This window comes from Indicator indicator, chromosome 5 (genome assembly GCF_027791375.1).
Source record: "Indicator indicator isolate 239-I01 chromosome 5, UM_Iind_1.1, whole genome shotgun sequence".
NCBI lineage: Eukaryota > Metazoa > Chordata > Aves > Piciformes > Indicatoridae > Indicator > Indicator indicator.
Genome location: NC_072014.1, coordinates 32,595,371 through 32,608,757, shown reverse-complemented (window position 1 = coordinate 32,608,757; position 13,387 = coordinate 32,595,371). Strand labels below are relative to the sequence as shown.

Genomic DNA, 13,387 nt, shown 5'->3' with positions numbered 1-13,387 from the left:
TGCATATTTTTTTGCAGGATGCTTAGTCTCTTTCAACCTCTTTAGTGTTAATACTACTTATTGGGCTTTTTTTCTCCTTATAAATTACATTTTTGAGACCTCTGCTCACTTATTGGGCTTTTTCTTCTCTTGATAAATTACATTTTGGGGACCCCTGCTCACTGTACTTTGCTTACCAGAGAGGCAAGAAAGTTCATTCTGAAAGTGTGATTTCCAAACCAGGACAGAATCCTGTACCTGAGAGCTCCCTTTCTGAAAATGCCTGTCCCTGTTTTACTTACTAGAGCTTTCTGGGTTTCCTTTCATTTCAGGTGGTTCTTCCCACTTTTATTCTGGAGAAGCGCTCGTTGTTGGAGATGTATGCAGACTTCATGTCCCATCCAGATCTCTTCATTGGGATCACAAACGGCAGTACCCCCGAGGAGAGGATGATTCGCTTTGTTGAGTATTATCTCACTTCGTTTCACGAGGGCCGCAAAGGAGCCATCGCAAAGAAGCCCTACAATCCAATCATTGGGGAAACCTTCCACTGCTCCTGGAGGATGCCAAAGAGCAATGTAGCCACAGATGTTGGCAGTAACTTACCTGCTCACTCCGCCTCAGAACAAGTAACTCTGTCTAAAGATCCGGAAGGCCAAAAAGAGCTGGACTACTATACAGTAAAATTTGTGGCTGAGCAAGTGTCCCACCATCCTCCTGTCTCAGGGTTTTATGCTGAATGTGTAGAGAGAAAGATGTGTGTCAATGCCCATGTCTGGACAAAAAGTAAATTCTTAGGCATGTCAATAGGAGTGACAATGGTTGGTGAAGGTAAGTGCAACTTGTCTTATATTCGTTTTAGAAGGTTGTTAAAATAATGTTGGTGTGATGGGAAATTAGATGTTCCATTCCTCTGGCAGAAATACAGATGAATAGTGCTCAGTGGTTTTGTTTCAGAGACTTCATAGAATGGCTTAGGTTGGCAGGGACCTTAGAGATGATGTAGTCCAACCTCCTCATCATGGGCAGGGACACCTCTCAACTAGACTCGGCTGCTCAAGGCCTTATCCAAAGTGTCCTTGAACACCGCCAGGGAGGAGGTGTCCACAGCCTCCCTGGACAACCTATGCCAGAGTCCCACCACCCTCATACGAAGAACTTCTCTCTAAGATCCAGTCTAAACCTACTCTCCCTGAGCTTCAAACCATTCCCCTTGTCCTGTTGATAGACACCCTTATGAAAAGACTTAAAAAAGAAAAACAAAAAGTGCTTGCAAATGTCAGTGGAGTTTCAGATATTATTAAATTATTCTTTCATGGACTTCTGTTTTTTTTTTTTTCTCTAATCTCTGTGATGTGAAAGCCTGAATATACAATCATTCAATAATTTCTCTTTTTGTTACTGCTTACAAAGTGCACAAGATGCTACAAGCCTTCATTATAAAGAACAAGTTTTCATATATGGGGCAGGGGGGGAACTGGATAGGTTTATGCTTTGCCAAAAAGCAGGACTGTATGTGGAAATAAATTTTTTAGTTTTAAACCAAAAGGCAATAATTGTGATGCAAACTGTTATTTATGGATGCTTTCAAAACACTGGACAAATTAATTTGCCTCAGACATTTATTAAATAGAAGTGTTGTTGCATTGCATGTATTGTACCTAATGTGCCATACTATGCAGGTTTTAGTTTTCTTTAACTAGAGAAATTGGATCCTTCAGGAACAAAGAGGGGTAACTGCCCTTAAACTGTAATGTCCCTTTAGTACTCCTCTTTACTGCAAGAGATGAGACAGCATCTCTCATTCTGTGTCCTCTTGCATGTAAACCATGTACTGGACAAGTGAATGAACATGCCAGGGGATGTGGAAGGCACATCTCAGTGCTTTGGGCAGTACCAGGTAATTTCTGAAGTTAGTATCATCTCTAGGGTGTTTCTCAAATCGTGTCATAACTTTACAGAATTTCTTGTGTTTTTCATACTTGAGGCAGGCACACAGTGGTAATATGCTACAGAGGCGCGGGCTGATGCAGGCAGCGCTCAGTTGTCACAGTATATTCTTCTAACAACAAGAGGTAGATCTCATGGTGGGGGTTTTTTGTTTGTTTTGTTTTGTTTGTTTTTAAATGGGAATCAAACAAACCCATACATCGTAAAACCCAAAGAAAAAAAAAACCATTATTAAGAGATTCTTGACATTTATTGCAAAAGCTACTCTCAGGAAAGAATTGGATTTATCTTGGCAGAGGTATGGTAAGGACAATGGTCTCAGCCACCTGCCTTCAGATAGGTTAGCATGTATTACACAGAGGGAAGGCAGAACAAGAGTATTAGCCTTCATCAGGGTCTGCACTGCAGGGTATTCACTCATTATTTCCTTTTGTCAGCCTGTCTTGTGTTGCCATTCTCCAGAATCAGCACTAAGAGAGTGCCCAGCCCTCTTACACATTACTGAAAAGTTACGTTGTACAGCACAACCTTGTGCTTTGTGGAGCAATATTGTTAGACTAAATGTCTTTTCCCAAAAGAAACAGAAATGCATGCTATTCAGGTTAGTACTTTCAGGAAAATGTTTGTTATCTGAAGTCTGTAATAAGCGTCACTTTAGTGTAGTTCTTTTATTCTTTGCTTCTTTTTTTGATGTGAGGATTGTGAGGAAAAGTAGTCAGATGTAGTATTGGCTGTGTCAATAACTCATTTGGCCTTTTCTAAAATGGTGCCGATTTAAAGATTCTTGTGTTTCTTCACACAGGTCTCTTAAGTCTCTTAGAACATGGGGAAGAATACACCTTCTCTCTGCCCTGTGCGTATGCTCGGTCAATTTTAACTGTTCCCTGGGTGGAACTGGGAGGAAAAGTCAACATTAACTGTGTGAAGACCGGGTACTCTGCAAGCATTAACTTCCACACCAAGCCCTTCTATGGTGGCAAGTTGCATCGGTGAGAATGTGTTGTGTTGCTTTGGTTTGGGGCTTTTTTCCTGGTTTTCCATGTAGTTTATGCCCTAGAACTGCAGTACCTGCCTCTGTTCATTTGGTAGTCTGAAGAAACATAGTTTCTCCTCTTCTTCAACACTTGTAGGTATTACTGTGCTCTTAGTATCCTAGCTAACCTACTGCATCTCATGTGATCCTCAAGGGAAAATCAGGTTACATTTAAAGACAGTAAGGAAATCCCATGTTTGTCTGACTGTGTTCATATCACTGGGAGAACATAGCTCCTGCCCTTTATTTCTGACTTTCACAGATTGTCTTAGTTCTGTTAGTTGGTTAGTGGTTGGTTGTTGGTTGTTTGTTTTGTTTTTTTTTTTATTTACACTGTTTGAAATGAGGCTAATCTCACAGTCTTAAAGGGTTGTGTGTTGTTTACATTGTAGTTGCTCTTCAGGGATCATTAGTAAAGAGTCTTCTGTTACTTCATGGTCTTAGGATTTCTGTGTAAGAAACACATAGAAAATCTCTAGATAGAAATATCTTCTTTTTGAAGACAAAAATGATAATTCTTATAATGGTAGTTCTTCATGTACACGTATGTGTGAAAACTATCAGGCAGAGGAAAGAAGATCCAGGGAAGGTTTGCTTGGGGTTACCTCTAGCAGATTCTAGGAAATACCTGCACACTTGGTGCAAAAGCTTTTGAAACTCACTAACATAGATGGGTTTAGTCATCTTGTAGAAAGACTGCTGCAGATTAGCCTTGTGCTAATACAGAGACAATTAACTGAGAAAAGAGAAAAATAAGTAGTAGTCACACAAAAAATATCTGATTCCAGAGCATTTTGTGCTTGGCCATTTACTGGGCAGTGCTTGTTTCAACCTTCCTTAAATGTGTTAGAGAGAATAATGAAATATGTAACAGCCTGGAACATCAGAACTTTTTAAACATGGGTTGCTCTCACAGGGTGCCAAAAATTGGCAGTCTTCTCTACGTCGCTTTTTCTGAATCAGTAGGTTAAGGCTGTATGTACTGCTTAAAGGAAAACAAAAGGAATCCCACCAGAACTTCCATCTTCAAGTGCTTTGCCCCATAAATTCTCATATGTGCTTTGAGTTTAACTTGCAAGCATCACTCCCCTGTCCCAGTGGCATCTGGAGAAGTGCAGCTGATGTGTAGCTCTGTTAAACTTGTGACAATTGTAAAGTGATGCATCACTTGGGATTTTTTTTTTTCCAATTGCTTACAAGCTTTCCTTCACCTTGCAGTAGCTCCTGTTATGCCAATTAAAAAAAAAAAGCATTAGAGTGCAATTTCACTTCAGGGATTTAATTTTGGGAAGTGTTTTATTTGTCTCTCTGAAATTAGACAGACGTGTAGAGGCTTTTTAAAGGCAGATATGTTCAAAGTGCTGTAACTAGTGAAAATTTGACATGGTGCTGATTGAACATTGCCAAAAGAATCTCTGATGGGGAAGCAGCAGAGTTGTCATGGTTACACAGAGTGCAAGGGAGTTGCTATGGCAATGCTATAGATTTTTTTTTTTTTTTGGGTGACCCTTGTTAGACCTCAGCTAGATATTGTCTCTTTGGTGCTCTAACTCTTTAGTTTGATGAAACAGAGGATGATCATAACAAATAGCTAGGCGTGTGTCAATCATGATAAGCTTACAAATAAGTGCTTGCAGACTTTTATCAGTAATGTTAGTTCAGGCAGATGTGATCTGCAGTGCTGTGAATGGTTGTGTGTCACAGAACAATGCAACTTGAAGAAATATAGGTTGCAATGAGAGCTTAATGTAGCAGCTTGATACTGTACCTTGGTAGTGAGTGCTATAATTTCACTTTAAGCTGAGCAGAGGCAGTAAAATTGTGATTAATACTGAAGTACTGGATGTCACTGTTGTTGTAACCACACAGTGTTTGATAAAAATAAGCTCTTAAAGTTGTGAAAATGTAACTGCAAAGTCCAGATGGGCTTGTCTCTGGCATCCTGTGGGCTCAATATGTTTAGAGGCTTCTCTGGAGTGGGACAAGGACTCTGTAAAATCTTTGGTGAGGCATGGAGATCACCATATGAAAAAGCAGCACAAAATGAAGGCTGCATCCTTGTTGGCTGCTTTTTCAGTTGTTTTCAGAAACTGCAGTTGCTTGTTGTCTTCCATTGAAACCTCAGACTTAATAGTTGAATGTAAACATGCTTTTATTGCTCATGTTGCTCCAACTCTGGCCTGTTTTCTTGAATTAATTTTGATTTTATTTATATAGGTATGTATGTATTTATTTATTTACTTCAATAGAAAACTGTGCATGAGCAGCACATACTTACCAGTTTGTTTTTCAGATGATTTTTCTAATGAGGTTAAATTAGGTTTGAGCTACTGGACCATGATGCATTTCCAGTTGTCTCACACATGCGCAAGGTGTGGCAGAAGCCCTGGCTGCTCTCTCTTGCTCTGAGCCAACTTTCCCCACAGTCCTGATTTGACTGGCATCCAGCGTCTCTGTACAGGAAGGTCTGGCCTGTGATACTTGTTTTGTTGCCTGAGAAATTAATTTCCCTGTTTTGATGCCAGGCTCAGAGGAACAGGCACAGCTGGAAGCGACTGGTGTGTGCAGAAGAAGGGAAGTGGCACCTACGTGTCCTGTGCTCCCTTCTTCCTCTCGTTGTGGCACCACGCAATGGGGGCAAGGTGGGAGCACAGAAGTGCTGCTTTCTGCTCTTATGTATGCAGTTGTTAAAAGGAAGTAAGAGCAAATGACTGTTGGGCAACCTAGCTGTTTGCAGCTGCACTTAAGTGTAAAAGGAGATTTAAGCTGTACTGCGAATGCTGAAGAGCTTGTGTACAGGTAATCGACATTTAGTTTGAGCTGCAGATACTGCCCTTTGTGAATCCTGCAGTGCCTTACCACTGGGAATGTTTCAAGTCTTGTTTGCATAGTGTGCAGACTCTTGATTCATCTTTCTAGAAGAACATTTCTGTTTATAGGTGGTAAATTGTTTGCCTAACAATGCTCCGTAAGCTTCTACACCTTGATTCAGAATGAGGTGAATGTTGGGAGATCCTTGGATGGGTCTTGATGTTAAGAAAAATATGCATTAGAGTGTGTAATTATGGTGGGAATTGAGCATCTGTGCAACATTTTTAAATATTGCCTAGTAGAAAAGGATTGTTAATATCCTGTTACTGGCTGAAGTTTCTGTGGAAGAAACAGGAAAGAAAAGCAATTCTCCTGATGCCTAGTTTCTTTCTTTATTTCTGCTTTGTGTGTCTACTGCCTATGTGAGAGTCACTTAATGAGGCTACCTGCATACAGAGAAGGCTGAGGTGTAAAGGTTTGACATAAAATGCCAGCAGGTAGTGAGATGCATTCTTCCTAGAAAGTTTAGTTTTTATTTAAATCTGAGCTATGTATCTGATGTGACGTTTCAAGTGGAAGTCATCAACTGCTTTGTTACATGTGCACCAGCCTGTGTTAGTTTCTTTTACGTTTTCAATTCTGTTAAAAGATTTGAAAGAACTTTTAAGATGAAGCCAAAACTGGTGCTTCAAGGGAAATGTGAGGAGAGCTACGGCAATGAGTAGAAGTCACTTTGGTCTTTTGAACTTCTCCATGTGAATGCAATTCAAGTAACTAACATTTTCCAAACAATTGCGACGAGTTTGCAAACTTATTCAGAACTGAGTGATTATGCAAGGAATAGTCCTCAGGTGTCTTCAGTGATGCCCTTCTAAAAATAAATTCCTTTCCCAGAGTCACAGGTGAAGTGAAGCAGAACGTTACGAACACAGTGGTGTGCAGAGTGCAAGGAGAATGGAACAGCATGCTTGAGTTCACCTACAGCAACGGCGAGACAAAATACGTGGACTTGACAAAGCTGTCTGTGACAAGAAAACGAGTGCGGCCCCTCGAGAAACAAGGACTGTTTGAATCTAGGTAGATGATGTTTGCTGTTGCCTTGCTCTGTGTCCTAACAAATCTGTTCAATGCCTTAGGAGAACCTGCAAATGCAGATATGATTTGTGGGTGGTGCTTAGCAGCAGTGATCTTGTTTAAAAAACAAACAAAAAACCCCAACCCAAACCAAACAAAACCCAAGTGTATAGTAAGCGCAAAAACCAAATTGCAGGCACGTGGTTGTGTATGTTGTCGCTTTCACTCATGGCTGGAGTTGTCTTACAAGTTCATAAAGTGCCTGTTAGAACAGAGCCACCTTATTTGTTATTTTTAACCATCGGCTATGTAGCAGAGCAGCTGCTGACGAGGGATGTCTTCACAAGAAACTGCATGCTAAGTAACACTTCCGTAGCAGCTTTAAAGGGTATACAAATAGACATTAGACTGGCCCAGCCAAAGCCTCAGAGGCTTTCCTGTCTGCTCACGATTGCTAGTGTAGCTGTAAGATTCAGCTGTGAGTCCTTCCACCTGTGCTTGCATCATTGTGCTCTGGTCTGGGTTGGTGTGGGGCTGCTCCTGTTCTGGACAAAGTGCATGCGATGATCCTGGAGTTCAAGGTGACAAGGTCAGAAGACTTTTGAAAAGTAAAGTTAATTTGTTTTGTAGGAGGCTGTGGCAGCATGTAACAGAGTCTCTGCGGGATGGAGACATCGATAAGGCTACGGAGCACAAGCGAGCCCTTGAAGAACGGCAGAGGAGTGAAGAGAGGCTTCGTGCTGAAACAGAAACACCTTGGTGTACTAAATACTTCCTTAAAGAAGTAAGTTCTCAAGTGGTTAGTTGTTGATAAAGGTAGAGCTGCAAAGAAAACAGGTCCTGTTAGAACAGAGTGTTTGGTCTTAAACCTTAATTTAGCTCCATGGGAGTGAGGTGACATAAACACTACCAAACATGTAACTATGTGACTTTACCCTTCACTTCTCAAACACTTTGATTTTGTAGTTCCCTTGCAACAAAATGTCTGTTTTGTGGTCTAGTTTCTTTTACCAGGCACTTCTTGTAACATGTGGAAAACGGCTTTTCTTGTGCATGTGTAAGTAGACTATAATGGTAAATACTCAAAAAAAACCCACAAAACAACAACCAGAAGTACTGATTTTGGTTGCATATGAACCCAAGATAGTACTGTTAGCAAGAAGGAACATGAGTTCATTCTCATCTTAGAACTTCTTTTGTTTTTGTATATTCCACTTTGGATGGAATTTACTTGCTTAATGGTTTAATTTATACTTCAACAATGGTGGTAATAATAATAATATATTAAGAGTTTTTAGCAAGGTGAGCTTACAGGCTGCCGGTATGGTAGCTTTGAAGCAGGCTTTCCTTGAGATCCAAGTGATGAAACCATGCTTGTGTAGAGGGCTTTGCTAAGCCCTTTTCAAAAGAAGAGGACTCAACTAAAATTTATGCCATAGAAATTTAGCTGCTTCTCATAACATAAACTTTATCTGTTAAACTTCTTCCTGTGTATGTGACCTAGCAAAGGTTTACAGCAGACCGAGGGCTTTTTCGTTGTGTTTCTTCTGGGTTTTGTCTTTTTAAAGTTCAGGACTATCTGTTAGCTCCAGTAAAGTTGTGGAATTTTTGTCTCTAAAGCTATGCTAGTATGATTAACTCAGTATGCTAGTATGCATATGATATATGCATAGCTAGCTATGCTAGTATGATTTGTGTTGTTAGTATCTACATTTAGAAGAGGTGAAATTGTCATTAATCCGAGAAACAGATCTGCTCAGAAAATGTTTAAACATAATCCTGAGCTACTTCCATTCCAGGTAAGCATTGGGCTGTGTTAGAGTTGATAATCCTGGGTAGCTGCCTCTCTGTTGGCTTCTTATTTGGTTTCTTAAAGTAATCTGGATCATGGAGTTGAGCAGAGTGGCTTTTCCTCTGGGTTAATTACAAGAGCAGTCAATTACCAGAGAGCACCGCAGCTCAACAGGAGCCCGTACGTGTTCTGAGGTAGTCTCAGAAGCCTGCAGTGTCTCTTAATCTGTAGGAATTAAAGGTATAAACTATATCCCTCTGGGTTTCACAGCTGTCAGCCTAATATTTTCATGAAAGGAAATTGTCCCAGGGCATTGTCTTTATTAACAATCATTTTTCCCTCTCTAAATTGCAGGGAGATGGCTGGGTTTATCACAAACCCCTCTGGAAAACAGTCTCTGCTGCACAAACTCAGCAAACGGACACTAACTAGAAAAGCTGCTTTCAGATGAGTTTTCTGATTTTTCCTCCTCTTTTCCTCTGTCTCTCAAAACACAGTAATCACACTGAGTGTCCACTTTTTATGTAATTGTGAAAGTTTAAATGAGCATAAAGAAATAAATATACTAGGGCACTTTAAAGCTATTAAAAAAAAAAAGGATTAACAAAAAAATCAAAGTTGTAGAGACAAACTTGCCAGGTACATTCAACCAACTTGCTTTTTGTATGATGCAAAAGATTTTATCTGAATTGTGTAAGATTCTTCTAAGTAGATCTGACTGCAAAAGCTGCCTAAGAGAAGAAGGAACTGTGGGATTTTGGAGTGTCATGGGAACTTTTTTTCCAGAATCTGCATCAGGCTCTTTAGTGACTGAAACCTGCTGAGTACCCATGTAGACAACAGCAACAGAAAATTGCTGCTTTTATTCCCAGTGATTAACCTTTTTGGCGAAAACTGGAGGGGTGTTTGGAAGCTGTGCCTGAAGTCAGTGTTAAGAAACAACTGGATTGTGATGACTTTTTTTTTTTCTCCTTCAGAGAGCGTGTGCATGCATCGGAGGAGTGTGGGATCTGTGTAGAGACTACCGTTCTTTTTTATGGATTTATAAAAGCAATTAGAGTTGTAACTGTGGAGAAATTTTTCCTCTGAAACATTTTAATATACTTGAAATAATTGACTTGAATTGGAAAAGTAATTTGAACACTTTTCAACTCCTAATTTTATTAAATCTCTTTGAGTGACTTGGATTTTTCTCATGTTGTAATGTAATGAGGTTTGCCCTTGGTTTTGTTTTTTTTTTTTTTCTCCTCCTCCTTCCCTTCCTGAGGACTAAGGCATTCAAAATGAGCAGAAAACATACAATTTTGTATTTAAATTTCTCTGCCCATCTAGTCATCTCAGAGGTGAAGTATCAGTGTTACAAACTGTCCTTTGGATTGGTGGTTGTTTTTTAGTTTGTTTTTTTTTTTTTCTCCTGTGGTGTTATTCAGAACAAAGCAGTGAAATATGACCTGTGAATACATGGACTTTAGGTCCTGATTTGTCATCTTACCATAAAAAAACCCACCTGATTATACTGAGGACTGGCAATTGATTTGAAATACAATCAGATATCAGGAAACTGTATTCAGGTACAAACATCTTTTGTTTGTTGGGTTGTTTTGTTTTGGTTTGGTTTTTTTCTGTTTTATACTACTTTATGGAAGTCTAAGAATTGCTGGCAATTAAGAATAGTACTTATTATGGCTTTTGTTATTGTTGTAACTACAAGCTACCTTAATTTTTCCAACAGTGGTGCCTTAATCTGTTTTTTCTCCTGATGTAGTCTTCCAATCAGTGTATATAACATTATCTGCCACTTCCCAGCCATGGCAATGGCTGCACCTGATCCAGCATCATGAGAACTCACAAGTGTGTGATGTGGTAAGAAGTTTTGATGTCTTGAGAAGATACAAGTGTAAGAATGCATCAGAAGGTTTAAATAACCATGTTAACTTTCAATGCAGACTGTCAATTGTGCAAAAAAAGAGTTGGGTTTATGCACAACTATTTTGATCCTCTTGTACTTTTTTTTTTTGCTGTGAAATGCACTGAGATCTCAATGCGAGTCATAGTCCATTTGTGAGAAGTTGGGGTGGGGATAATAAAACTACAAAATGATTCCTTTGCTCTGTCTGTTTTCCTAGAGTGGCCAGGAAGAGCAGGTTGTTACTATCTTTTGTGCTGGAGATCTGACTGTCTTCTTTTGTGCTGGAGAACTGACTGTCTGGGCTTTCCTTGGCTCTTACAGTGGGTTATTTTGACACTGTACACTTGAGCAGTAACTATTCTTCAGGAGAAGAATGTTTTAGGCCCTGCTGTCTTTGTGATATTCTATACAACCATCCTGTTGTGCTAGTTTGGGATGTCCATTGGGCATTTTCATGTTTAATCCAGAATGAAAATAAAAAAAAGAAAACAGTGGGATTAGTTCCTCCTTGTTCCTGGGTCTGTGGCACATTTGGCTTGTGCTCCTTGGCCAGTTCCAGGATTTGGGGTAGAAATCGAGGTGGTGATGCATGAACTTCCATGGTTCATTAGTACATGCACCAAACTGGGGATGCTAGAGGGACAGAAAGTAAGTTGACACCACTATTTCATAGTTGTTTTATCTTAGTCGCATGGCCGATTTGCTTTAAGCCAACAGCAAGAACTGTGGTGCAAGGCCCAGCTTTTAATATGACAGTCATTGGAGCAGAAACTAAACCTGTATCAGCTGAGCCTACTCCAGGGATCAAACTTGTGCTTATTAAAATACAGACTTATGACTCTGTCACTGAGCTCTGCTTAAAATTTTGATTTGGGAGTTCGTCACGGTGGTGATGGCTATAAAAGAAAATGTAAAGCTCCCATGTTGACCATAAACCCATTTGTGTTCCTTATATTACTAGTCAAGTTTGTTCTCTCCCACCTCATCTGTTATGCTTATGGTTTCACACTAAGAAAGCTGCTACTAATTATGTTATGTAAAAATAGACCCAATGCTGAGGAAGCCTTTTAAAATACATGAAATTATTTCTTTCAATGTGGGGATGCTGCTAGGAAAAAAAAAAAGACTAAAGCCTGCATTTGCTCAGATGATCACAAGAACTGGAACGGCTTCGTGATGTGGATTTAGTTATGATGCAAATTTCTAGTTACTTCTAGAAACAAAGGGAATATTCGAAAAGAGTTTGGGGGGGGGGGGGAAATCTAGCCACTGAATACCCAGCATAAATTGTAAGACATTTATATGATTCTTCTGAGAGTTGTGAGCACTCTGAGGACTAATGGGTGTATTTTTAGCTCTAGCTCAGATTTGATTCTCTTGCAGAACTGCTGTTGTTTCCATCTTGTACCTTCTGGAGTGAAGGAAGGGCTCACTGCTGCTTCCTATGTGGATGTTTGCTAGAACCACGGTGGTTCAGCGGGGAGCATAACAAAATATAGAATTTTGGCTTATGTTCCCTTCTGTCTTTTTGGCTTGATTGGACACCACTGAAGTGGAAGTGGTTTTAGGCTCCTTGAGTTATAAACAGATTGGAGCTTAAAGAAGGGGCTTTCTTCAGAGGTGCTGCATACCCTGCTATTCATGGAAAACAGTGTGACAAGCCACTCCTATTTAATGCAGGCATTTAGAAGTCTAATCCTGAAAGCTTCGTTCTGGGCTTGGTTCTCATGGGGAAAAAATGCAATGTGTAAATTGGAGTGTTCAAAATTTTAGGCATGGGGAGGAAAATAGATTAGGAAGGTTTTCAGCATATTTACATATTATTCCCCAGGAGAATTTGGATTTCAGCTATCAGAATCAGAGATGCAGCCTTCACTATTTAGTTTGCATGAGATGATCCTCCTCTGTCCCAGTCACCTGTGGGAGGAACAGATGAGAGTGTCTTTTAAATGGACAGAAATGAGGGGAATTCTGCTATGAATATTACAAGAAGGAAAGATTGGACAGCCTTGGGGGCAGTTCAGTGTGTTCCTCTAGTTTCTTACCTCTGTGTCAGGAAATCTGCCCCATGCTCTCTGTTTCCCCCAAGCAGTTGCACAGTAGAGCAGTGGTTAATGTATTAAAGAAATGAGGCTGAAGTCAGGTGTTTGTGATGAACTGGGGAGGATGTGCTTCAAGAGAAAAGGGTTAGCTTGGAAAATCCTAAGATGACAGGAGGTCATCTTAGCCAGGTGGGGGATTGGTGAGCATGAAAGGTGTATGGTCACAGTTGTGGGTGGAGACTTACATATGGTAGCTGAAGTGAATTTTATTATTTAGATTTGATGGAACCTAATTCATTCCCCTTCCATCCTTTCTCGAAGGATTCAGAAACAGTTTTGTGCTAGGCTTTTGACTTAGGAGCTGTAGAAATGGTCCTTGGAAATGAAAACAATAGCAAGAGGAGAAGAGCTTTTTGTATGGACTGGTATTGTCATAGCTCTTTATATTGTAGAAAACCCAAACCTCCCTGCTTCCCTTCACCATGTCAGGGAGCCTAGAGAGCCTTGGTGGTAGAGGTTTTCTGCCTTCTCCTCTCATGCTGGGGTTGATCCATGCAGCTGTGTGCTGCCAAGCAAAGAACTCCTGAAAGATCTACCTCTGTGAAGGTGAGTGTCAGATACAGGCTTGTAGGGTTTCCTAGTAGCAGGTAAGGGGTTTATTATCTTTTGCTCCCAAGGATGGAGGGATTAAAGTTCACACAGTGCCAGAATTCAGAGCGAGATATGACTCACCTCTCCTTAACTGCCACTCCATGGCAGCCTAGTTTGGTCTCATGATTACAGGAGTAAAGGTCCTG

At 40.2% G+C, this 13,387-nt stretch overlaps 1 protein-coding gene across 1 annotated transcript in view; it reads left to right on the top strand.

Moving 5' to 3' along the window:
* The window catches only part of OSBPL11 (oxysterol binding protein like 11), a 41,771-nt gene extending 32,700 nt beyond the window's left edge, over positions 1-9,071 (top strand). The window contains exons 9-13 of the mRNA XM_054381003.1: positions 312-810; positions 2,732-2,918; positions 6,668-6,850; positions 7,478-7,631; positions 8,994-9,071. Coding sequence (XP_054236978.1) covers positions 312-810; positions 2,732-2,918; positions 6,668-6,850; positions 7,478-7,631; positions 8,994-9,071 — 1,101 coding nt within the window. The remainder of the gene's footprint in view (positions 1-311; positions 811-2,731; positions 2,919-6,667; positions 6,851-7,477; positions 7,632-8,993) is intronic.
* Positions 9,072-13,387: the final 4,316 nt, after the last annotated feature.